Source organism: Thunnus thynnus, chromosome 17 (genome assembly GCF_963924715.1).
Source record: "Thunnus thynnus chromosome 17, fThuThy2.1, whole genome shotgun sequence".
Classification (NCBI taxonomy): Eukaryota; Metazoa; Chordata; class Actinopteri; order Scombriformes; family Scombridae; genus Thunnus; species Thunnus thynnus.
Window position 1 is genome coordinate 384,214 of NC_089533.1, and position 27,329 is coordinate 411,542.

The following is a 27,329-nucleotide window of genomic DNA, read 5'->3' on the forward strand; positions in this document are numbered from 1 at the left end:
GTTTGTGTGAGTGTCTGTGTTCTCACTATGTTTCTGGTTTTCTGGGTCCTGACCTTTCCCCGACCCCGCACACCGTCAGTCTCCACCTTTTTCTTCGGGTTTTGTCTGCTGGTCGATCCCTCTGCCACGGTCATGGATGTGACTGTGTGCTTGGTATATTGTCATCTCTCCTTGTGACTGACTTTGGAACATGGCCAGCTGGGCTGTCTGGAGCTTTGCTGCTGTGTTTTCTCTTTCCTTGATCTTTTTCTTTCCATTGTCTCTGAATCTTCTTACAGTGTGTACAGCATATCCCTCAACAGCTGCCAATATTCCAGTATCACAACCAATACAATATCCCTTTACTTCAGAATGTATCTCGTGAAGCAGTCCTTGGATGAAGAGAAGGTGGGGAGCAACGACATTGTGGAGAGTCTGTCTGAGAGCAGCAGCAGCAGAGGTAACACGCTGAGACTCTGTCATGCATAGATCCCAATAAATTTCAGAGAAAACCTTTCAGGCACCACTAGTGATTTTCACTATTCACACATGCAGCTACATTCAGGAACAATTCTGTCTTGCACCTTTTCACACATGTCATGGCAATGCTGGAATACATGAGGCAAGGGACAGTCCAGCAGATGGCGGTACTGCAACACTTATGGATGCCAACCACAGAAGAAGGGTGCCGAAGAAGAGGGTGAAACTCACAAAACTCAGATCAAACTTTCAAACTAGGCAGTTCCGATCAAATGTGGATCAAGATTCTGTTACTGCATCGCCTATTTCTCACCTCAAATGTTTTCAGAAACATATTTTAGTGAACTGCGGCCACCATGTTGAAAACAGACGAACCCGAACCAAGCACCGTCCAACTCGCAGTATGTCATCCGTGCATCAAGTCTTGTGATTTTCCCAGAAATGTTACTAGGTCTTGAGGTGGGAAATTGGCAGTGCAGATTTCCTGGAACATCCATCCCTGCTCCCATTCACACATGACCCCATGCAGGAAATATTCCTGAACACTTCAGGGATGGATGGCATGTCTGAAAGAGGCTCAAGACTACAAGTTACAGAAGTGACGTAATCAGACCTCTGTAGCCCCTGTCTCTGCTAGAGGCTAACAGCTCCAGTCTACATTAGCATTAAGAAAGTGATGTTAGCATTAAATAAGGTACGTTAGCCTTAAAAACAGTGATTTTAACATTGAAAAATATGTTAACATTAAAAGAAGTAAAGTTAAAAAAGTAGTGTTAGCATTTTCAAACCTAACAATAGCATTAAAAGAGTAACCCTAGCGTAATGATAGCATTAAAAAATAATGTTAGCGTTAACAAAGTGGAGCACATTCAGCAGGTTAACGTGCTTTGGTTTGTTTCCTTCAGGTCTGATGCAGTTAAAGGTCTTTTTTGGTTATTATTTGAACTGAAAACTAACTGTTACGATGTTACAATTTTTATTTAGCAGATGTTTTTATCCAACGCGACGTACATCTGACAACGCGAGTAAGTGCAATAAAGCTGAGGTCAGGTCTGATGGGACGAAGGTGCCAACAGGCGGTGAACAGAAGAAGAATTATTTTTTCTTTCTGCTTTTCAGTCCATCAGGTGAAAGATCTAAGTCTTTAGCTTTTTCATTTTTTATTTCGAACATGTTAAAAGAAAAAATAAAATAAATTATATAAGCAAGAAAACAAAACAAACAAAATCATCAGCAAACAATTCAAATAAAGCATTCCATGTTCAAAAAGGAGCAGAAACTGTTCTAGTCCTGCCCCCTTTTAACAATAAACTTTATGATTAATATGAAAACTCAATTATTTGACTCCAGTGCCCATGATACCCATCTCTATCAAATCAAACAAAAACAAAACAAGAACAAATCAGTCAGATTGGAAACAAACAAATACCTCACAAGTCTGTCCCATATCCATTCAATATATTATTTTTAAAGAGTCTTTTAAATGTGATTAGTGTTCCACATGTTTTCATTTCTTCACTGCAGTTGTTTCATACATGAACTCCTTTGATTGTGAAACAATGATATTTTGCGTTTGTCCTTACTAAATGCTTTCTGAACATACAACCTCGTCTCAGGTCATGTTTACTTTCTCTCATTTGAAACAACCCTTGATACTTTATGTGAATCAAACCAACTCTAACTTGTTCAGTTCCTTTTCCACTGTAGAGTTGTTATAAGTTGTCCCTACAACAAAGAAAACTTTTACCATCTACAAATAAAATAGTTTACAGTGTACACTTCTCATATATTATTTATGTACAAATAATAATTTATATACAAATTGTGTTCATCCAGTGTGTCAAATCCACTGATAAAGCTGCTCGACAACACAGGAAGGAACTTGGGGAAATACCACCAGCTCCCCCCACTGTTCTCCCAGTGAAGAAGAAGCTCCAGAGGATCAGAGTGAATCTGGACTGGAACGGAAGAAATCTGTCATTCTTTGATCCTGATACTAACACACATATACACACCTTCACACACACTTTCACTGACAGACTGCTTCCATGCATAAACAATGTGGATGTAATCCCACTGATGATTCTCCCACTGAAGGGGAAACAGAGCAGTTAGAGATGATGATGATGATGATGATGATGATGGTTCTTATAATTACTCTCATTTATTTCTTAAAGGCAAAAGTTGCAGAATTTAACCTCTGAAGCTTCTGTCCTGCTGCTGTTTCATTATTCCAAAACATGTTGCTTTAGTTGTTGTTTTTGTCAAATATAGAATGATTTGACTTTTGAAAACGCAACATCAGCTTCATACACTACTAACTAAATATATTCAGTTCAAGCACTGGCTTATCCATCTCTGTTCCAGGTCATAAATACAGCAGGTGTCACATCCTGCCTGGACTTTGTTCTTGTTCTCTTGGTTCTCTGTTTCCCTCGTGTGTTCCTCCTGTGTTTATGTGCTTCTCCTCTCACCTGCCCTGCTTCACCCTTGTTAGCCCAGTCCTGCTCCGAGTGTCTTCCCCAGTTCATCAGCTCCCAGTCTGCCCGTGTGTTGTGTCACCTGTTGTCTGATTATTTGAGTTCCTGTTTTATTTTGAAATGTTTTCTCCTTGTGTCTTTTACCTTTACTTCCTGTGTTTTCCCGCCTTTGTTGATTACCTCGTGTGTTTCACCTGTGTCTTGTTTTACTCACCTGTGTTCAGTTTTCAATCACACCCTGTGTATTTATAGTCCAGTTTTCACTTCAGTTCCTTGTTCCTTGTTCCTTGTTCCTTGTTCCTGTCTCCTGTCTCCTGTCTCCTGTCTCCTGTCTCCTGTCTCCAAGTATCTTCAGTGTTCCTGCGTTTATGGTCTTTGTTCCTGGTTCCTGTTCCCAGTGTCTCCAGTGACTTTATATTGTTCAATAAATATTCTGCATCGTATCCTGCCTGCCGTCTCTTGCATTTGGGTCCAGCTGCTCCACCCACCACCCTGACAGCAGGTCTCATCTTTACAGAGTAAATGCAAAAGAACTTCACTAATATTGTAGCTGTTTATATGCACAGGAAGCTTTTCAAAAGCAGTTGATCAGATCTGTGAACTTGAAGTTATTCAACTTTGTTATATACAGACGGGTGACAAATTAAAGGAAAACCTGGTCCAGGTCTGAATGCTGGACCCCTGCAGTGAGGGGGTCTGGTCCAGGTCTGGATGCTGGACCCCTACAGTGAGGGGTCTGGGGGCTCTGTTATGCTGGCAGGGTTTGGGGAAGGGTCACTGCTAATCAATACAAAGTAGTTGTGAGTGATCAGCTTTATCCTGATGGGAGTGGTCTCTTCCAGGATGGATCACATGTTACGACCTTCACAGTCACCTGATCTCAACCCAGCTGACGTGTTAGACAGCGCTCTTCATCATCATCATCACAACATCACATGAGGAAGATCTTTATGAACAATGATGAAGAGTTCAGAGACTGTAGGATCAATAACAAGGAGCTCTGAAGCTGTTCTGCTGGTCCATCACCTTACTAACACACTTTATGTTGGTTTTTCCTTTCATTTGTCAGCCGTCTGTATGCTGTATATGTAAAACACTGATTTTAAGTCAAGTTGCAATGTATTTCCTTGTAATTGTTTGACATTTGAAGGGGGGTGGAGCCACCGTGGTAGTGTCCCTGACAGTGAAGCGTAGTGTACTGTACCCACAACCCCAGTATGCACTAACGCTTACTACCACTCCATCCATTGCCATGGTCACTGTCAGTTTGCAGTTTGTTTTCTCCATGATCTTTGTATGCCTTAGATTATATCAGGTTTGAAGTCAGGTGTAACATAGGTGTGTAGGTAAGTCTTTAGATCTGCTTCTACTGCTGCTATGCAACCTTCACAGACACATCTGACATATAGTCTTGGCATTTCACTTCAACTCCAGGTACGACTAGGATTCACACATCTCTTACAGGTACATTCAACACACACAGGCCAGACTGGACTCCCTCCTTCCCGTTCAGCACACCAGTCTGCACCATTCCACTGGCAGACTCCAACCTCTTTCATTAGTGAGCTTATTAACCGAACCACCTTGTTGTGTTGTTGGTGATAACCAAAGAGCAGAAAAAGGATTGTGTTGGTTAATACTGAATGTACATAGGTTTGTTAGAACACTGCCCAGACTCTGCCTCTGTCACTAGCCAGACTTTACCTCAGACCTTTCCTCAGTAGCTGCCCAGACAACCCCTATGAACTCTCAACTCTGTGAATAGTATGGACTGTTTCAACCCTGTCTTGTTCTCAGGAATATTCGTTCCAGCCTCTCATCTGTCTCTGGAGCACATGGACTGTGTGACCACCATGTCACTTCCAACCCACAGGGACTTTTTGCCGAAGATTGTGGCCAGCACCCCACTCTTCAGACCAAAGGGGGGATGTTGGGCTTCATGCCATGAGGTCACACAAAGAAAGGCCTGCATGCAAGTCACAAAGCCTGATAAGAGATTGTAGGTAGAAAGCCCTGTTAAGAAGGACTTGTGATGTAATGATTTCCTCTCTATGTTTAATGATGAGAAATAATAATAATGAGAATTATGAGAAACGTCCTCCCCTCTTCCTGGTAATGTTTTGTCCTCCCTCAAACTGCCAAAACCGAACCGATGAAATGCAGCGAAACAACAGTTTAAACAGCTGTTCTGTATTTAAACAGTCAATAGAATTCAGTATTACTTTATATTCATGTAATAAATATACAAATGTCAATTAGATGGTAATCTGCATGAGAAATAAAGAAAAAGAAACACATTTGGTTATAATAATCATCTGCTTATAGTGATCAATTTGACCCTGACAGACGTGATCAATATAAAGAGTTTCCACTGTACAACGTATATTTTTGTGTTAGAGTCGCCAGTATGTCATCAGCGCAACATTCTTATAAAACATAACCCAGTGGGATCTCATCTAAGTGTTGTTTGTCAATCAAAGCATAGTTTGTGCTTTTGCTCGTACACACAAAACCAGTGAACTAAATTAATTTTGAGGTTTTAATTATTGAAGCAAAGAGTTCAGAGCAGAGAACAAACAGGCCACTAAAGCTCACATGTGTTTACAGTAACGGAGCCAAACTCATATCACAGCAGACCAATCAGTTAACCTTGAACATTACCAAACAAAACCAAAAGCATTTAGTCTTGTGCCAAAACACTCGATACGATTCAACAATAATATCTGACTCACTTCCTTCATCACTTTCTATATGACTGTGCAGCTGGATGTGTTCACTCTGTTCATCCAGTTAAACCAGGTCTGAACATCCATGTAAAGCACTGCTGCACAGTGAACAGCTGCAACACAACACGTGTCTCCTGCTTCCTCCTGACAGCAGCTGTTTCTGAGGCCGACTGCAGCGTCACATCATCCCCTCAAAGGAGACAAACACGTTTGACGAGACTCAGAGAAGAGTTTCTCCCGTCTGTAACACTGCTACTGACATGCAGGAAGTTAACAGTTGTAAAATAAAGAGTTCAGTTCTGCTCAGATCTGGGTCCTGATGGTTTCCAGCTCTTCTGCAGCTGCATCCCAAAAAAACACAAACACAGAAGTATTAACTCACAGGAAGAAACTGCAAAAGAATGAAGAACACGTTCATCTGTACTGGACTGATGAAGTTATCAGTTGTGTTCTATTAGAAAAAACACTAAAAGATAAATACGGCATTATTCTATATGTGGTGAATCAGGGTTAATAATATAATAACAGTTTGACAGTTTGAGTGTTACTCAGATTAGACGCTGCAGACGCTGTTGAAAATCAGATATTGATCATTACTCTTCCTTCCTAACATCACTACTGCATACAGAAAAGAAAACCGATTAAAGAATGCATAGTGAATCATATATGCAGCCTGGAACAGGTGAACATCAGCAGATAGTCTGAGATGCTTCCTGCTGACACCGTCTGGTCCTGATGTCACACTCAGAGAGGCTGAGGACTGATGGGGGCTTGTAATCTGTCCTGGTTCTTAGACTTTGCCTCATGCTGGTGGGGTTTCCCTCCTGGAACTGCAGGTCTTGTAGTTCCTTATCGCCTCCTCTGCTGCTCTCCTGTAGTCTGCTGCTTTATAACTGTGAATGTTTCCAGGCTGCAGCTGTGAGTTGCTGCTGTGTGTGTTTATGGCATCGGATGGTTCTCGTTGGTCCTGTTTTTTTACAAAGTAAATCCATCACAGACTCAGTGAATCCGTTGATGTCATTAGTCTAAATAAGATGACAAATTTCAGCCTGCTCGCCAGAATAAAACGTTGGCATTGTACGTTTCTGCAAACCACAGATACGTTGAATATGCACATTTCAACACCTGTAATACGTACATTATTAACACTTCCACAGTACGTATCATATCAATATGTCTGAAGTGACGTATTTCACATGACATCTATATAAGCTGACTTACTCATTAGGAGCTGGATGGTTTGCACGGTTCGAGACCACCTTGCTGTTTTTGTTTTATTTCGTATTTGAACCCAAACCATGATTTTTCCCCAACCAAGTGGTTTTTGTGAGTAAACCTAACCAGACCTTAACCACCGCTTTGTCACATCATAAAATATAATTATTTTTTTAACAGTGACTACTGTGATACTGCGTGTTGAAAAGTGACGGCGCGGGGTCCTGACCAAGCTTCAGTATGTGAGGAGTTGGGAGTGAGTACAGGCTGTGTTTATCACATGTCGACAAAACACCATGTAAGTCGGATGATGTTTGTCCCATAAGGCTGACTTCCTGTTGTCAGTAGGTGGCGCTATGACTACGACTCAGTATTGACATGTAGATGTGTTCAGGCCTGGACTTTTATCAAACATGAGTAATTTGGGGCAGACTGGACGATGTAAAGTGGAGTTACAACAACTTCCTGTTTCATGGTGAAACACACATATTGGGGCGTTCCATGAAAACTCAAAAGCTTCACAATTTAGCATCACAAAGGTGTTTAGATACCAAATTTGATGTTGCTGATTTGACTGAGAGACACCTGTGTTCCTGCGACCTTCAGCTGAGTTAAATACACAACAAGAATCAGAGATAATAACCAGCTCTAATCTGAGTCGCTGCACAGATGAGACACAGGTGAGGTCTGGTCATGTGACTTCAGGTATTTCCAGTGAAAACAGAGGGGGAGGAGCCTGGAGCTGATCCAGGTACATGAATATAAATTAAAGGTGATTCTGCAGCTCAGGTGCAGATTGAGAGACGACGGCTCGGTGAGTTCTGAACACTTTTCTCTACTTTGATATCGGAAATAAACAGAAACATGTTAGTCTGAGCAGCAGAGAGGATTCACTTCAGTTTATCAGTTTCTGCAGGTTTGAACAGTTTAACAAAGGTTGATTTTAAGGACAGGTTGGTTTTTTTTAACACAATCCTGACGTGCTCATACGTGCTGTAGTCGCTGTAACAAAACTCTCCATACTGACCCTGAACACAACTACGCTGCAAGAAATGAGGGACAAAATCCAAAGTTTCAGCCGTGGTGTTTGATGTTTTCCAGCTTTTACTACTCGAGATGCTCAGAGGAAACACTGAAGTGACGTTTTTCTTTGCAGATTTGATAGCTGGAGTATTTTTGCAGTTTGTCTTTTTAGACACTAATATTTTGATAGTTTTGGTGTTTGTGTGACGTCTCGGAGTCGACCTCCAGCTGTTGCTGCTGCCTCTGCACATCATGAGACATGAACATGGTTCAGTTCAGGGTTTATCTGCTGTGAAGGACACAAGTGATTGGAAAATGTGTTCCAGAGATTTCCTTTGAGAGATGCTGAAAGAAGGCAGTTGTGGTTAATAACAATAAATGTTTGCATCTCAGTGGAAGAGAAAATGTCCGAAAATCAGGTGACGTCACCAGCTGACAACAGCTTTGCTAGTTAAATAACTTAAACATATTGAATTCTATTCTATTCTGTTCTGTTCTATTCTATGATGCACAGGCACAAAAGTAGGCCCATGGTGTCTGCTGATATGTGAATTTTTAATCAATACCAAATCTGTCTCATGTTCTGTGTTGCTGTACAGGTTGAAGACATCATGGGAAACACTCATCGCCAGTGCAGCATTGAGGTTGAGAATAAGACCTCCAAGTACACCCTGTGTAACCCACTGTGAGTACATAGTTCAGGTTCTCCCAGTCTGTCTTTTCTTACATTATTTGACCCCATAGACCCTCTCCTAATAATCCTGGGGATATCAGAATCAATATCAACATTGAGTAAATCACAACAACAATTTCTTTCTTATTGTTTCGTTTTCTTTCTTTTGAACTGGAATAAAGAATTTGTTCCCACAGTTAATTGAACTGAAATAGTGTCCGATGTGCTGTACATGTGTATATAATCAAAAATAATGTCCAACACCAGTCCCTTGATGGGCATTGACGGGTCAAGTAATCATTAAAATGAGATGTTACAGTTTAAAATCAGTGCATATATTAATAAAGCAAGAGCAGCAACCATCAATGACAACAGACAAAACATATCACAAAACATTTTAGCATGAACAAATAATGACTAGTTGGTGTCATGATAACTGGACTTGACTGTTGTAGGAAACATTTTAAAATCCAGAACCTGCTTTGAACTGGCAGGTCGGGAATTTCAGAGGGTTGTGCCTTTAATGGAGAACGCAGTTGATCAAAGGAAGTCTGACAGTGTCTAATTCTAGTTTCCTTCTGGTGTATTTCGGGTGTTAGTGGCAGTATAGTGACGTCTAGTCATGAAAGTGTTGAGGATGGGTGGAGCTAGATGGTGGAGACATTTAAATGTAAGTGTGAGGTTGGAGTAATTAATAAAATGATCAAAACTGAGAAAATTATACTTTTTAGAATATTGTAATGATGAAATCTCAGGTATTTCTTGAACTTTGATAGCTTGGTTAGAAAGGTTTGTTAGTGGTTTAATGCCTGAGACCAAGAGGTTATGCAGTATGAGAGATGTGAAAATATCATTTCATGTATAGATAATAGAGTTGTATGAAATGGTAATCAGTGTCTGATTTGCCTAAAGGTTTGAAGATTCTACCTAACTTTATTATGTTTGTCAAATCTTAGCTGAGGGTCCAAAACAATTCCAAGATACTTAAACTCCTGAACTGTCTCTCGTTCACTGTGTTTTATCCTCACTTGTAAAGTGTTTGTGATTGTGATTTTTCTGGCTGAGAAGCACATAGAGACAGTTTTTCAAACATTCAGTGTTTGGCAGGAAGTGTCAGTGTGCCACCTTACCCGAGCAGTCTGTTAGTTTGGCTGCAGCTACAGTAGGTGTTTTTGCTGCCACAAATAAAACTGTATCATCACCATACATTTGTAGCCCAATTCAGAGATGTCATTGACTTTATATTGTGTTAAAAAATTGTTTTGCTTTGGGTCTGGTTAAAGGTTTATTTTTTCTTTTTTAATGGAGCTAAACTAGCAGTTTCCCTCCGCCTCCAGTTCCACACATTATGTCTGTATTGAACACTCAAAAATGAATCTATCTGTTGTCTTTTAGTCACTAAAATGTTTCTCTTGTTTCTGTGACCAGTTGGTACACTCACAGTGGATCCTGTGAAACACCTTTTCCACTGACGCTTGGCCCCTCTGAATCTGGCAGCGCTCTGTTCATCAAGACTCATGACACAGCCCGTGGATCTGTTGGAGTCTTCACCTACGATCTCCTGAATGGATGCACAAAGCAACTCGATGGAAAAATAGCTGTTATGTTTGATAATCCTTATGATTTCAGCCTGTACTATAACTCGTGTGCAGTGGGAGTCTTTGACATGGCCAAAAAATGTGATCGTGATCTTCATCATCAGATGGCTAAAGAAACAGAGGAAGGGTTTGTCAGACGTAAAGCTGCAGACGGCACTCTGACTTACAGTAAACTTGTTACCATCAGAGCCTCCATGTCAGACACTTGCCAACCTGACATCAAGGTGCAAGTTTGCAATGTGTGGGAAAAGTGAGTGAGAAAGTTGACATATTAAGCAACCAGGGTTGGAAATGAACGGGGGCTCGGGGTAAAACGCCCCTAAAAGAATGTAAAGTTGCCTTTGAATTGGGATAACGGGGCTTTTAAATGTAAAATAACCAGTTAAACAAAGACTTAATATGTTTTAGAAAGTGTGTCCTGATTTAGTTCCAAAGCTGTCAGAGTGCACGTTATTTTAAACCACAGAGAACAGAACATGAAGACAATCAGCAACGTTGTTGAGATGATGAACTGTGACGTTACGTAATGTTTGTTTATTCTTTATACTTTTGATGAAATGTGCATTAAATGGTTAAAAATACTCCCAGTTATAATCTGTAACTGGGATTATAACTCACTGAGTATTTTTTACCCATTAAATGTTCTTACATTATAAATTAGGCTGCTCTCATCACTTTTTTTAATAGGAGTCACTGAATATTGATCAGTCATGCAACATAGAAATGCCCTCAAAAATTTCCTACCTGCTGCAAACCTGTCAGACCTGATTCTTTCTGCTCTCAACATTTATTTTCTAGTTTATTCTCAGCTTTTTCCTCCATGCATTCAATCAACTATCAACTAATCGATCAATCAATCAATCAATCAATCAGTCAATCCCAGTTGGCCCAGTAAGACAGAAAGTGTAGTTTAAGTTAAAGAGATGAATCTACTCAGATGTTGATCAAACACATTTTATTTTGTGCTGAACTGATTTTTTATTTAAAAACTTAAAAACATGCTGCAGTGACTGGTTCAAAACTGGTTAACTGACTGGTTCAATACTGGTTAACTGACTGGTTCAATACTGGTTAACTGGCTGTTTAAACACTGGTTGACTGACTGGTTAACTGACTGGTTAACTGACTGGTTGACTGACTGGTTAACTGACTGGTTAACTGACTGGTTAAACACTGGTTAACTGACTGGTTCAATACTGGTTAACTGGCTGGTTAAACACTGGTTGACTGACTGGTTGACTGACTGGTTAACTGACTGGTTGACTGACTGGTTAACTGACTGGTTAATTGACTGGTTGACTGACTGGTTAACTGACTGGTTGACTGACTGGTTAACTGACTGGTTGACTGACTGGTTAAATGTTTCTATCTATATATCTCTACATCTGCTCTCAGTCACTCAGGTCTATAAGACAAATAAACTCTGAACATTAATAAAATGGTCTGAAGTGTGTTTGTTAATTTGACAAAATGCAAAATTCAATATTAGTCTCAAATGTTAAGTGTACAAACTAATTTAACTACGGAACAAAACTATGAAAGTGCTCAATGTTAAAAAAGGGAAAACATGAAATAAACAGTCACATGAATAAAATGTCTAAATATATAAATGAACAAACAATTTGGTGAAATAATTGAAGAAAATATTAAAACTCATTCTAATGAAATATTTCATCATTTATATTCATATAACAGTTTTATTTAATTATAGACATTTTTATTTCAAAAGCCAGTTTTTATGTCATAATTTCATTTCCTCAGTGATGTTTATATTTCATATCAGATTTTAGTTTATAATGTCACTTTTCATTTTCTTTTTTTTTCTTTCTTTTTTGGTACAATCCTCAAATGAAAAATTATGATTCTCCAAACTGTGTGAAATTCTTAAATGCAGTTTATCTCTCTAAATAAATCAAGGAATCTATGTGTGGATGTATGTATGGATGTGTGTTTGTCCTTCGTGTATCTGGAGAACTGTTCATCCGATCTACTTCATACCTGGCAGGTGGATCGCTGGGGAAACAAGGAAATGTCGTGTGTGAAGTTGTTTGGATGAGCAGTTCTCAAGAAACATATAAAAATACCTCATAAATTACGTTGATAACGTTGATTTGCCTCTTCTTCTGCATGTGAATTCAATGAGCAGAAATATAGACAGCGCCACTCTGCCATTGCAACCCGCTTTGTGGTCAGAGGTGGGATTACATCCATAGTGATAAGAACTACCATAGAGAATGAATTGAACAAGTTTGGAGAGTTAAACTCTATTCACGTTCCTCACACGTGGGAATTTTGTATGTATGTTCAAGACATAGTTCAGGATGTCTCAGGCACGTTTTGAACATGCACTGCCGGAAGTCTACTGATGCCTTCATGTGAGGTGTTTAGGGAACATGGGTAAATTGCAGCATCTACCGATAGTCTGCATGAGAGGCGTTTAGAGTAAGGGCACAACTCTCTCTTATGTATTGAGAAATTGGCCTGTTTCAGCACATTTTGTTGTTTTTATTGTTTTTACTCTCTGTTTGCTTTTGCTTGTTTGCTTTTATTGTCTTTATAATTTGTTTTTTGTGCTTTTGCCTGTGCACTTGGTAAACCACTTTGTGCTGCCTCTGGGTATAAATGTGCTATATAAATAAATTTACCTTACAGCATTACAGATAATAACATATATGATAAATATATGCAGAAAATGCTCTTTTAAAATTTGTTAATGACATTAGGATCAACAGTAAAAATTTAAAAAAAACTTCGGTCGTAATACTCCTCGACCTAAACTCTGCATTTAACACAGTGGATCATGGGATCCTGCTGGATAGACTGAGAGACTGGGTGGGTCTGACACAGTTCTCCAGTTGGAGACTTCCATTCCAACAAATACAACTAAGTGTGTGGGGTCCCTCAGGGCTCCATCCTGGGTCCTCTTCTTTTCCACAGTCCATTCTTTTGCACCATCTAGACACCTGGCTTGGTTTCAAGGGAACTTCTCCACATCTACTACGTTCTTACCTCTCCAATAGAACCTTCTCTGTTATAGCAAATTCCTGTGCCACTGTTGCCCATTTTAATTGTGGTGTTCCTCAAGGCTCTATCCTTTCCTTCAGTGTACATGCTTCTTCTCAGCCACATTATTCAGAACCATAGTATCTCCTACCACTGTTACATGGATGACACACAGTTATATATCCCTCTTAAATCCAACAACCCCAGCAGTCTTGATAATCTGTTTGCCTGCCTCAGTGATATTAAATGTTTGCGGTCCCAAAACTTTTTAAAGTTTAATGACAATAAGTCTGAGGTCATAGTCGTTGGTCCTTCAAATTCTACCAGCCTGCTTCAAAGTAAGCTTGGTTCCCTGACCAAAAATATTAAGCAGGCTGCTAGAAATCTTGGAGTTATTTCTATTCAGCAGCTCTCTGTTTTGATGCTCAAGTGAAAAATGTTGTCCAGTCATGCATTTTTCAACTCAAAAAAATCTCCAAAATCAGATTATTATTAGAAATGAGAAATTATTGTTTCTAGGAAGAAAATAAAACACGTCAGATACCAGCGTGCAGGTCGGTTACATCACTATCTCAGTGTCTCTCCTCTGCTCCGCTGTGACGTCTATCAGCAGGTCTCAGTGAGGGGAGTCACATCCACCTGCTGCATGACGCACATTTCCTAATTTGGACATCAGTCCTGGAGTTGGGGGTGTTCCCCAGAGATAAAGCTGAACTACTGACACATGCAAACTGCTCCCAAGAGACTCTCCATAACTTGTTCTTCCCCTTCTTCTTTCCACAAAGTTAGGTTGTAAAAAATAGACAATAAATTAAAAGTGCAAAGCAAAAATCACCTTTGAAGTTCTTCTACATGTTACAGGCTGTGCTGTCTGTGTGTTATGGGTGTGTAAACAGGTAGAGGTCTGTCTGCAATGAGGTGATGAGTAAAGTTTTAGCTCAGTAGTCAGCGCAGTCGTCTCTGATCTGGGAGACTCCAGTTCCAGACCCGGTGTGGGGACGTCGTCCTTCATAAGATAGTTTATTCATGAACACTTATTTCAACACTTTAATTTTCTAAAATTAAAAGCGTAATAAAATAAAACCTGAATTTTTACTATTTCCACTTTTATTCAAATACAAATATATATTTGCTGCCTCAACAAATACAAATACTAGGCTCTCTGCACATCACTAATATGTATGTATGTTTGTGTATATATATGCACATTTTTTGTATTATTTTATTGTCACATAAAGCCCTTTGAACTGCCTTATATGAGATAATTATATACAAGTAAAATTTGAATGGAATCAAACCTGCTTTAATATAAGACAGCTGACGATCCAGTCTGCTTTAGTTTGTTTGGATGTTTTGTTGCCAGACGCCGAGCCTGAGAACGCTGATGTTTAAATGTGTCATCAGTAAGCGTCCTGCTCTCCCCCCAGATGTTCATGACTCCACCATCTTTCCTCCAGCGCCACCCTCAGGACACACTTTATATGAGCAGCTCCACTATTGGTCAGACTCTAAGAACAGATAAATCCTCAGGATGCTGTTTTTTCTGTCCAACACATGTTGTTTGTACCATCAGCATCATGGAACCTGATAAACAGTGATGATGTTGGAGCTGCAGAGTATCTGCTGTCTGATTGGCTGAGACTGGCAGTTTGAAGGTACATCAGGTCAGAGTTAGAGAATGATGTCACCTGTCAGAGAGCTCACTGCAGTGTGATGATCACTCCAGACATCATCTAACATGAATACGCATCACCCGACTGCTGCAACGTGCTTTGATCACTAAACATTAAAAACATATTAAACAGAGCTGCAAAAAACGTCTTTATTGTGTCAGTTTGTAAAATGTTTCCAGTTTTATGTTTTCAAGTAAAATCATACAAAATGTCTTTAAATACAAAACTGTCAGAAGACAATAAATAGTAAATAAATAGTAAATAAAGTAAATAAATAAACAAATAAATAAATAAAATATCAGTGTTCTCACAGAGAAACATGATGAACATGAAACAGACAGTTAGTGTGGAGACGCTGCAGAGCGCCTCCTGCTGGTGATGATGGAGACCAGCATCTCCAACTGGTCCAGGTGCCGTTTAGTTTCCATCCTGATCAGCTCCCAGTACGCAGCACTGCCCCCCTGTATGCAGTACACAGTACTACAGTTAGTACACTCAGTACACACAATACTACAGTTAGTACACACAGTACTACAGTCAGTACACACAGTACTACAGTTAGTGCACACAGTATTACAGTTAGTACACTCAGTACACACAATACTACAGTTAGTACACACAGTACTACAGTCAGTACACACAGTACTACAGTCAGTACACTCAGTACTACAGTCAGTACACACAGTACTACATCAGGACTTGTATTTACCGTACGGTCCAGAGCGCTTTTTTCCAGTGACTTGTAGTATTCGCTCAGCGTGACGTTGACTGGTTTTTCAACCGGAAGCTGAAAACAAAAACAGTTCCGAGTTTAATTCTGCAGTAAAACCTGAAGCTGAAACTCCCAGGACGAAGTACTGTCCCCCTGTATGCAGTACACAGTACTACAGTCAGTACACACAGTACGACAGTCAGTACACACAGTACTACAGTCAGTACACACAGTACGACAGTCAGTACACTCAGTACTACAGTCAGTACACTCAGTACTACAGTCAGTACACACAGTACTACATCAGGACTTGTACTTACCGTACGGTGCAGAGCGCTTTTTTCCAGTCTCTTGTAGTATTTTCTCAGCAGGACTTTAACTGGTTTTTCAATCGAAACCTGAAAACAAAAACAGTTCCGAGTTTAATTCTGCAGTAAAACCTGAAGCTGAAACTCTGACAGTCTCACTTAAAGCTTCAGGTGAAGTCAAACTGCTGACAGGAGTTAAAGTGTTTAAAGTATTTTTGTAAGTATTTGAGTACTCACGCATTTGTTGAGCTCCTCGTTCTGTCTGTCGATGGTGATCAGGAAGTTGGTCTCCTCGTTGGTGTTCCAGGCAGCGGAGGAGCGGTTGCCGTGGTGATAGAGATCAGAAATAAGCTTCAGACTGTCTCTGATGAACAACAGCTGGGACTCCAACACCTGGACAGAGACAGACAGCTGTGAATCCTGGCTCTCTGATTGGCTGACAGAGCAGAGTGTCATCAGCGTAACAGTTTGTTTGTTTACTACAAATTTCACATGAAACAATAAGGACATATTTATGAACACAAGTCCGTCTTTTTTTGAATCTTGGTTCCAAAACCACATTATTCTGGTGGATCAGGTGTTTAATAACTGTGACATCGAGGGATTATGTAAAGGTTTCTGGTATTTGTGCTATTTATGCAACAACTGGAGGTTAATCATCAAACTGTGAGATGAATATTTTCATATTTTATATATTATGTTGTGGAAGAAGAACTTGTGATTGTTTTATGTCAATGAAGAAAAAAAGTTGTGTTTAGATGTTTGTATGTTAATGTGTGAATAGTAACATACAGGTGAAGCAGTCAGTGTGTGTGACAGTACCTGTGTGTTCCTCATGCTTTGGTAGAGATCGTATGGAAAGGGAACTGGACTCTCCTCCTCAGTCAGCGGATCGCCCTGAAACATCAGCACAGTGACTCAGCTGTGTGTTAAACACAAACACCAATAAATATACAACGATTTTATGTGTTAGTGAATCTTTACTGATTTAATTAAAACAAAAGCTTCCTAGCACTAAAGATGAAAACACACTAACAACACAACAAACAACACACTAACAACACAACTAACAACACACTAACAACACAACTAACAACACAACTAACAACACACTAACAACACAACTAACAACACACTAACAACACAACTAACAACACACTAACAACACAACTAACAACACAACTAACCACACACTAACAACACAACTAACAACACAACTAACCACACACTAACAACACAACTAACAACACACTAACAACACAACTAACAACACAACTAACAACACAACTAACAACACACTAACAACACACTAACCACACACTAACAACACAACTAACAACACACTAACAACACACTAACCACACACTAACTACACACTAACAACACAACTAACAACACACTAACAACACAACTAACAACACAGCTAACCACACACTAACAACACACTAACAACACACTAACAACACACTAACAACACACCTAACAACACAACTAACAACACAACTAACAACACACTAACAACACACTAACAACACAACTAACAACACACTAACTACACAACTAACAACACAACTAACAACACACTAACAACACACTAACAACACACTAACAACACACTAACAACACAACTAACAACACAACTAACAACACACTAACTACACAACTAACAACACAACTAACAACACAACTAACAACACACTAACAACACACTAACAACGCACTAACAACACAACTAACAACACACTAACAACGCACTAACAACACACTAACAACACACTAACAACGCACTAACAACACAACTAACAACACAACTAACTACACACTAACAACACACTAACAACACAACTAACAACACAACTAACTACACAACTAACAACACACTAACAACACAACTAACAACACACTAACAACACACTAACAACACACTAACAACACACTAACAACACAACTAACAACGCACTAACAACACAACTAACAACACACTAACAACACAACTAACAACACACTAACTACACAACTAACAACACACTAACAACGCACTAACAACGCACTAACAACGCACTAACAACACACTAACAACACACTAACAACACAACTAACAACGCACTAACAACACAACTAACAACACACTAACAACACAACTAACAACACACTAACAACACACTAACAACACACTAACAACACAACTAACAACACACTAACTACACAACTAACAACACACTAACAACACACTAACAACACACTAACAACACACTAACAACACACTAACAACACAACTAACAACACACTAACAACACACTAACAACACACTAACAACGCAACTAACAACGCACTAACAACACAACTAACAACACAACTAACTACACACTAACAACACACTAACAACACAACTAACAACACACTAACAACACACTAACAACACAACTAACAACACACTAACAACACAACTAACAACACAACTAACTACACACTAACAACACAACTAACAACACACTAACAACGCACTAACAACGCACTAACAACACAACTAACAACACACTAACAACACACTAACAACACACTAACAACACACTAACAACGCAACTAACAACGCAACTAACAACACACTAACAACGCAACTAACAACGCAACTAACAACACAACTAACAACACACTAACAACACACTAACAACACACTAACAACACACTAACAACGCAACTAACAACACAACTAACAACACAACTAACAACACACTAACAACACACTAACAACACAACTAACAACACACTAACAACACAACTAACAACACACTAACAACACACTAACAACACAACTAACAACACACTAACAACACACTAACAACACAACTAACAACACACTAACAACACACTAACAACACACTAACAACACAACTAACAACACACTAACAACACAACTAACAACACACTAACAACACACTAACAACACAACTAACAACACACTAACAACACAACTAACAACACACTAACAACACACTAACAACACAACTAACAACACACTAACAACACAACTAACAACACACTAACAACGCAACTAACAACGCAACTAACAACGCAACTAACAACACACTAACAACACACTAACAACACAACTAACAACACACTAACAACACACTAACAACACAACTAACAACACACTAACAACACACTAACAACACAACTAACAACACACTAACAACACAACTAACAACACACTAACAACACACTAACAACACACTAACAACACAACTAACAACACACTAACAACACAACTAACAACACACTAACAACACACTAACAACACAACTAACAACACACTAACAACACACTAACAACACAACTAACAACACACTAACAACACAACTAACAACACACTAACAACGCAACTAACAACGCAACTAACAACGCAACTAACAACACACTAACAACACACTAACAACACAACTAACAACACACTAACAACACAACTAACAACACACTAACAACACAACTAACAACACAACTAACAACACAGTAACAACACACTAACAACACACTAACAACACACTAACAACACAACTAACAACACACTAACAACACACTAACAACACAACTAACAACACAACTAACAACACAACTAACAACACACTAACAACACACTAACAACACACTAACAACACACTAACAACGCAACTAACAACGCAACTAACAACGCAACTAACAACACACTAACAACACACTAACAACACACTAACAACACAACTAACAACACAACTAACAACACACTAACAACACAACTAACAACACACTAACAACACACTAACAACACACTAACAACACAACTAACAACACACTAACAACACACTAACAACACACTAACAACACAACTAACAACACACTAACAACACACTAACAACACACTAACAACACAACTAACAACACACTAACAACACACTAACAACACACTAACAACACAACTAACAACACACTAACAACACACTAACAACACACTAACAACACAACTAACTAAACAGTAAGACTGACTTTAGCAAAACAGATAAAACCAATGTTAGCTCATACAACAAGACCAGGACCTCTAACCCTTCCTCCAGGACCTCTAACCCTTCCTCCAGGACCTCTAACCCTTCCTCCAGGACCTTTCAAACCTCCTCCAGGACCTCTAACCCTTCCTCCAGGACCTTTAAATCTTCCTCCAGGACCTCTAACTCTTTCTCCAGGACCTCTAACCCTTCCTCCAGGACCTTTAAATCTTCCTCCAGGACCTCTAACCCTTCCTCCAGGACCTTTCAAACCTCCTCCAGGACCTCTAACCCTTCCTCCAGGACCTTTAAATCTTCCTCCAGGACCTCTAACTCTTTCTCCAGGACCTCTAACCCTTCCTCCAGGACCTTTAAAACTTCCTCCAGGACCTCTAACCCTTCCTCCAGGACCTTTAAAACTTCCTCCAGGACCTCTAACCCTTCCTCCAGGACCTCTAACCCTTCCTCCAGGACCTTTAAATCTTTCTCCAGGACCTCTAACTCTTTCTCCAGGACCCTTGAAACTCCTCCAGGACCTGGTGTCAGTACTCACCATGAGCTTCAGGTGAGTCAGACATTTGTTGTTCACGTGACTAAACCGTTGATCGAGCCAATCACAGCAGAGAGCCGGCGTCAGGGCGCTGCAGAGGACGAAGAACACGAACAACATGATGAAGATGATGCTGCGGAGAGCTGTATGTCTCAGTGTCTGATGAAGATGATGAAGAAGAGTAGGATGCGTCTCAGTGTGTCCGACATGCTGCAGCTCTCGACTTTTATTGCAGACAGGAAACAGAAAACAGAAAGACAGAAATTCCCGCCATGTTTCAACTCTCACTTTCCACACAGCAGAGAAAGTTCTTTCCTTCTTTCTTTCTTTCTTTCTTTCTTTCTTTATATATTTATATATTTATATGTTTATTTGTTTGTTTATGTGTCTTTAGACCTTGATCACATGTTACGCAGCACAAACAGAACCGACAGTTTAATAAAACCAAGACAACAGCAACAGCAGGATAAAATACAACAAATGTTGGTGAAACAAAGGAAGGACGTTCTTCAAGAAGCAGCTAATTGACATTTAAGCTTTGACTGATTGTAATAACAACATGAGTTTAAAGATAGAAGGCAGGTTTAAATAACACTTTCTCTATAATTCATTATGTTCACATTCTTCCATTCAAACAACAGATGAGACTCATATCTGCTCTGGTTTCTATCTGCTGTTGTTATTGATTATTTTATTCAGTATTTATTAAATATGTAAATGTTCACAGTCACAGATCTGATCACTAATCAAACTGGTGTCGTGTGTGTGTGTGTGTGTGTGTGTGTGTGTGTGTGTGTGTGTGTGTGTGTGTGTGTGTGTGTGTGTAAGTCCCTCCGCTTTCATTTTCCAAACACCACAGAAAGTGACGACAAAATAAAAGCTGGCATCGTGTCGCTTTGCCAACAGAATCGTAGAGATCAATGTGTGTTTGTGTGTTTGTGTGTGTGTGTGTGTGTGTGTGTGTTTGTGTGTTTGTGTGTGTGTGTGTGTGTGTGTGTGTGTGTGTGTGTCTAAATGTGTAAAATAGCTCATGTTACAATCATCAACTTTTATTCTGAAGGCTCAATCTGTTGACGTCAGTCTCATTTTCTGTTTCCTGTTTCACTTTCTGGAGTCCGATGCAGCTGCAGCGAGCGTGCAGTATCTGCACCACACACCCACCTGGTCACGTCTAGGCACGAGGAGGGGGGGGTTAGTGGGCAGGGGTTAGGGGTCAGGGGTTAGGGGTCAGGGGTCAGGAGTTTGTCGTGTAGGATGAAGGTGAGTCTGCAACAAGTCAGCAACAAGAAATATAGATTAAGTAAAGACAAACAACTTATTGTGACGAAGGCTCAAGAGCACGTGGTTATATTTAAATGATATAAATAAAACTTTTCAGAAGCAGCTGAACTGCTGGCGGCGATGAAGGAACAAACACTTAAACAGCAGCAGCCTGTATGTTCGCTAAAGAAGACAGGCTGCAGTTTTCAGTCCTGTTTGGGGTTTGACTTCCTCTGGGTTTGGTTTAAATGTTTCACCTGCAATAAATGTGTGAAACCAACCAGATGTTCATTTTATCTGAGACTTTTGGAGGCTTTTGTAAATTCTGGATTATTAAAAGAGAAGTTTGTTAAATCTGAGATTTGTTTCAGCATCTAACGGTGTAATACACAGTCATCTCAACAAAATGTTTCTTCCAAACTTTATTGAACAATTCAGGAGTAATTCTCCAACAAGGCAACAGCGCCATCAAGTGACCATGTAAAAAACAGCAACACATAGTTTGAAACTGAGACTCGAGATAAAGGAAGAATAACAGACAAACCGATACATATGTACGTATATAATGTATGTATTCTTCATGTTTGTGGGATACTTTTGTTCATGTTTGGCATCGTGGTCGTGGTTATGGTCACTGATTGATTGCAGTTTAAGCACAATGGTCTCATCCTTCCTGCAGGCAACATGAACACGACCTTCTCAGTCCCGTCATCCTTAAATGTGTTTTTCACTGTTAACCTCGTCTTTCTTTGTTGTATCTGCTAGTTTTGATCAACACATTTTATTTTATCAGGAGCTGCGACGTTCCTCATAACCTGCTAACTGTGGCGGCTGAATGATGGCGGCTGAGGTGACGTCACGGTGACGTGTCTCACTCGGGTCTCGGTCAGGTTGTGTTTGATTTGGTTCCCGGTCTGGTTTAAAATGTTATTCGTCCGTTAGACCTGTAAAGTGTGTCTGACAGAAACGTTCTCACACATTTTAATCCACAGCTGATCCCACACGTTCATACACGTGGCTCCTCGTGGGCCACATAACATGAGGTCCTGGACCAGATTCAGCCTGCGGGCCTTGAGTTGGACACATGTGGTCTGGGAGGTGTCTAAGTGTCTAGTGTCTAAAGTACCCCCCCCCCCCCCCCAGCCAGGTTCCAAGTCTACATGACCTTCACAAAACAGTTATTCAACCATAATTAACCTTGCAGTGGATTTGATGCCCTAACCCTGAACCCTGAACCCTGAACCTGAACCCTGAACCCTGAACCTGAACCTGAACCCTGAACCCTGAACCTGAACCTGAACCCTGAACCCTGAACCCTGAACCTGATCCCTGAACCTGAACCCTGAACCCTGAACCCTGAACCCTGAACCTGAACCTGAACCTGAACCTGAACTTGAACCCTGACCTGAACCCTGAACCTGAACCCTGAACCTGAACCCTGAACCCTGAACCAAGTAACTCTTACTCTGAACCGTTACAGCGACAGTTGAAACACTGGAAGTTCAGCAGGAATTTGTACATTTTTATTGAACATGAGGATTTGTAACATCAGAGCAGAAACCTGCAGGCACTTCTCTCTGAACACAGGACCCAACCTGAAAGACAGACAGACTGCGTTCATACGACAGTATCATGATTCTATTGATTCTGTTTTTCATATAAAAACTAATGAACACATTTACCTGTTGTTTCAGCCAGCCATGATGTGCTTCACAAAAGCTGGAAAACAAATGCACAGCTTCATTCAGTATTATTTTACATTCATATTATTTTATTTTGCTTTCGGTGTGTTTCAGTATGGATGTTACCTTCATAGTTTATACATCCATTAGCATCTTCCTGTCCTGCCAACAGCTGGTCCACTTCTCCCTCCGTCATCCTCTCCCCTGATAACAGAAAAACCTCTGAGCATGCTCACTGTGGATAAACTTTCATAAACATATTTTCAGCTAATTTAACTTCAAAAGGTTCTCAAACATGAACACAAATAAAAGTCATCGTACCCAAAGTGACCAGTACGTGTCTCAGCTCAGCTCCCATCACCGTCCCATTTCCTTCCTTATCAAAAACCCGCAGACCTTCCACAAAGTCCTCATACGTCCCCTGTTCACACACACACACACATGTTTGTCTTTATATCCTTGTGAGGACACTCATTGACATGATGCGTTCCCAGCCCCTAACCCTAAACTGAGCCTGAACCAAATTCTAACCTTAACTTTAAACCCTCAAATACGCCTTTGAAGTTTGAGGACCAGCCAAAATGTCCTCACAGCACAGAAATGTCATCACAACGCTGGTTTTCAACTGAAATTGGTTCTTTCAATCATCTTTACTTACAGATGCTTCAACATACATTTTTATCAATTCTACATTGCAATAATATTGTAAGTATTGCAATTAGTAAATATTAGCGAGTAACAGCATAGAGGACAGAACTGATAAAAAAGACACTTTGCTCCATAAATATTCAGTAAAACTGGATTCCAGTCAGGCAGCAGGAGGAAGTCCTAACTAACTAACACATCCAGAGCGCTGAGGCAGGCAGGAAGGTCATAAACTGGCAGCAGATGTCAGGTTTAGGTGACAGGAACACAAAGACAGCAAGGAGTGAATGAATCCGAGCAGCTAAATATGTCAGCATGACTTGGCAGTAAGAAGAGGTGAGCAGGTGTATGTGGGAGTCAGGTAACTGGGACTAGTGGGAGAGGCTGAGGACATCTGGTGGACAGGTGGAGAAGGGCAGAGACTGGAAAGTTCAGTAGAAAGGGGCCTGGGGAAGTGAGGGCCAGCATGGGCGAAACCAAGAGGGTTTACACTGTTGTTGTGATAATATTGATCAACAGATATATTCATGTTTGTGTAGAAAATGACAATGTGTCAACAATCTGCTACCAGCTAACTTCCGATATTTTAAAAGTGAACCTTTAAAATTTCATCTGGACAGTAAACATAAGTCATGACTAAACATGTTCGAGGAATGAATATTTCCACCAACACATTTACTCCGTGACCTTTGACCCTTAACCACTGAGCCGTGTGAAGTTAAAGCTTTTATCTTACCTTGTCTTTGGACTGAGCCACATGTTGCAGCATGGGCAGGAAGGTCTCAAAGTCCACCAGGTTACCGTCCATGTCTATGGAAGAAGATGAGAAGACACGGCAGACGGACTCTTTGGGATGTATATAAATACAACTTATTGTAATCTTGTGTACTCATAAGCTTTTAACAGCAACATATGTATTATTGTCATTTTTCTTGTCATATATGTATATATATACTAGGGATGTGCAGAGAGCCCAGTATTTGTATTTGTATATATTTGTGAAAGGAACAAATTTATATTTGTATTTGTATTCGAATAAAAGTCGAAATAGGCGTAAAAATTCTGTTTATGTTGTTATTACGCTTTCAGTTTTAGAAAATTAAAGTGTTGAAATAAGTGTTCATGAATAAACTATCTTATGAAGGACGACGTCCCCACACCGGGTCTGGAACTGGAGTCTCCCAGATCAGAGACAACTGCGCTGACTACTGAACTAAAACTTTACTCATCACCTCATTGCAGACAGACCTCTACCTATTTACACACCCATAACACACAGAGTGTGTGAGTGTGAGTATGTGTGTGTGTGTGTGTGTGTGTGTGTGTGTGTGTACCCTCAGGTTTGGGTCGTCCCAGCACTCGGAGGACCTCAGCGTTGCTTGGATTCTGTCCCAGAGCTCTCATCACGTCTCCACACTGAGAGAAGGAGATCTTCAGATGGTTCTGTGGCGTCCTGTCAAACAGCTGGAATGCTTCTTTAAACTCTACACACACATGACAACGTTACGATCGGGGTCAGTACACATCGTGTCTGTCTCAGGGATTCATTATGTCAGTGATGATCCTCACAAGTATAGAAGTACAAACGTGTGTGTGCGTGCAGCTTTACCCTCAATCTGATCAGGGCCAAAATCAATCTGAAAAATAAAACAGAATACTGGAATCATTTGCCCCTTACAACCTCAAATGCATTAATAATTAATCTGTAACATCAAATACATTCAAGAAACATTTTCAACCTTCTTTGTACCAACACAAGTTGACATTTCTGTTAGAACTTGAATACGCAGTTCTTTACTTACTCAAGGTACTTTTACTTACACATGTATGTATCCCTTTCTACTCTGCACTGCACATTTCTAAATAAGTTTACAGCTGTCAGCTGATGGTTACATTTACTACATAATAATATTTAATGTGGTTAGCATTGCAGAACTGACAGACAGACATACAAACCTTGATGTTGTGTGGGTCAAAATCTGGTTCTTTAGCAGCTTCTGCTTCTGGAGAAACTTTCATTGTTTCCTTCTTTTGTTCTGGTTTCTTTGGGGCCATGATGGACAGATTGACACAAAAACTGATAGAAAGAAAATAAAGACAGAGTATAATCAGAGAGTAAAGGATGAATGGATGAATGCTGAGAAGAAGAGAAGAGATAGCAGAGCAGATTCCTCTGTGAGGGTTTAAATACTCGTCACACAAAGACCCTATCCCGTCCATTTACGGTCAGACAGCTGAACCAACTCATGAATGAATCCTCTCAGGATCTCTGCTGCAGAGAGACGAACTTCAAATAGATCTGAACAAATTCCACAATCCTCTATTGAACCCACACAGAACAGAAATCTACTGAGACCACCTTAAATAGAAAACATTTACTGTTCTCTACTGTCGCTGTCTTCAACAAAACACGTTTACTGTTCTCTGTCAGTTAGGATGAAAAGACAACATACAGCATACAGGTTCAGAGAGTGTCCTCTATTTATCACATCTATTAACCCCAAATTACTCTTGATGATCAGGTAACTGACAGGTAGAAACACGTAACGGGTTGTAGGAACAGGTAACTGGCAGGTAGAAACACGTAACGGGTTGTAGGAACAGGTAACTGGTTGTAGGAACAGGTAACTGACAGGTAGAAACAGGTAACAGGTTGTAGGAACAGGTAACTGACAGGTAGAAACACGTAACGGGTTGTAGGAACAGGTAACTGACAGGTAGAAACAGGTAACAGGTTGTAGGAACAGGTAACTGACAGGTAGAAACAGGTAACAGGTTGTAGGAACAGGTAACTGACAGGTAGAAACAGGTAACAGGTTGTAGGAACAGGTAACTGACAGGTAGAAACAGGTAACAGGTTGGAGGAACAGCTAACTTCAATTAAACAAAGACAAAACTGAAGTAATTGTTTTTGGAGCCGAGGAAGAACAATTAAAAGTCAGCACTCATCTTCAGTCGATAATGATAAAAACTACAAATCAAGCCAGAAATCTTGGTGTCGTCATGGACTCAGACCTGAACTTCAACAGCCACATTAAGACAATTTCAAAGTCAGCCTACTATCACCTGAAGAATATATCAAGAATTAAAGGACTTGTGTCTCAGCAGGATTTGGAAAAACTGGTCCTGCATTTATCTTCAGTAGACTCGACTACTGTAACGCTGTCTTCACAGGTCTCCCTAAACAATCCATCAGACAGCTGCAGCTGATCCAGACGCTGCTGCTCGAGTCCTCACTAAGACCAAGAAAGTGGATCATATCAGTCCAGTTCTCAGATCTTTACACTGACTTCCTGTCTGTCAAAC

At 40.1% G+C, this 27,329-nt stretch overlaps 3 protein-coding genes across 3 annotated transcripts; 1 reads left to right on the forward strand and 2 right to left on the reverse strand.

Annotated features, from left to right (window-relative positions):
* Nucleotides 1-7,664: 7,664 nt before the first annotated feature.
* LOC137168181 (DELTA-sagatoxin-Srs1a-like) lies at nt 7,665-11,585 on the forward strand. The gene is made up of 3 exons (XM_067570688.1): nt 7,665-7,694; nt 8,503-8,588; nt 10,005-11,585. The coding sequence occupies exons 2-3, from the start codon at nt 8,515-8,517 to the stop codon at nt 10,426-10,428; spliced, it is 498 nt and encodes a 165-aa protein (XP_067426789.1). The 5' UTR covers nt 7,665-7,694; nt 8,503-8,514; the 3' UTR covers nt 10,429-11,585.
* A 3,390-nt stretch (nt 11,586-14,975) lies between these two features.
* LOC137201260 (interferon a3-like) lies at nt 14,976-20,765 on the reverse strand. The gene is made up of 6 exons (XM_067616212.1): nt 20,440-20,765; nt 16,693-16,767; nt 16,108-16,263; nt 15,883-15,960; nt 15,560-15,637; nt 14,976-15,311 (listed from the first exon to the last, which is right to left on the reverse strand). The coding sequence occupies exons 1-6, from the start codon at nt 20,554-20,556 to the stop codon at nt 15,192-15,194; spliced, it is 624 nt and encodes a 207-aa protein (XP_067472313.1). The 5' UTR covers nt 20,557-20,765; the 3' UTR covers nt 14,976-15,191.
* Nucleotides 20,766-23,204: 2,439 nt separating this feature from the next.
* Nucleotides 23,205-26,371, reverse strand: LOC137168295 (myosin light polypeptide 6-like). The gene is made up of 8 exons (XM_067570821.1): nt 25,980-26,371; nt 25,633-25,660; nt 25,358-25,507; nt 24,760-24,833; nt 23,700-23,799; nt 23,505-23,582; nt 23,379-23,415; nt 23,205-23,291 (listed from the first exon to the last, which is right to left on the reverse strand). The coding sequence occupies exons 1-7, from the start codon at nt 26,241-26,243 to the stop codon at nt 23,387-23,389; spliced, it is 723 nt and encodes a 240-aa protein (XP_067426922.1). The 5' UTR covers nt 26,244-26,371; the 3' UTR covers nt 23,205-23,291; nt 23,379-23,386.
* Between the last annotated feature and the right edge of the window lie 958 nt (nt 26,372-27,329).

Excerpts from the sequence above, each read along its gene's own strand:
- LOC137201260 (XM_067616212.1), bottom strand. The coding sequence starts at position 20,556 with ATGTTGTTCGTGTTCTTCGTCCTCTGCAGCGCCCTGACGCCGGCTCTC. Across the intron at positions 16,264-16,692 it reads AAAGCATGAGGAACACACAG|GTGTTGGAGTCCCAGCTGTT; the intron begins GTACTGTCACAC and ends GTCTCTGTCCAG. Across the intron at positions 15,638-15,882 it reads AAAGCGCTCTGCACCGTACG|CTTCCGGTTGAAAAACCAGT; the intron begins GTAAGTACAAGT and ends TTTTGTTTTCAG.
- LOC137168295 (XM_067570821.1), bottom strand. The coding sequence starts at position 26,243 with ATGGACGGGATAGGGTCTTTGTGTGACGAGTATTTAAACCCTCACAGA. Across the intron at positions 23,800-24,759 it reads TGGCTCAGTCCAAAGACAAG|GGGACGTATGAGGACTTTGT; the intron begins GTAAGATAAAAG and ends GTGTGTGAACAG. Across the intron at positions 23,583-23,699 it reads ACACGTACTGGTCACTTTGG|GGGAGAGGATGACGGAGGGA; the intron begins GTACGATGACTT and ends TTCTGTTATCAG.
- LOC137168181 (XM_067570688.1), top strand. The coding sequence starts at position 8,515 with ATGGGAAACACTCATCGCCAGTGCAGCATTGAGGTTGAGAATAAGACC. Across the intron at positions 8,589-10,004 it reads TACACCCTGTGTAACCCACT|TTGGTACACTCACAGTGGAT; the intron begins GTGAGTACATAG and ends TTCTGTGACCAG.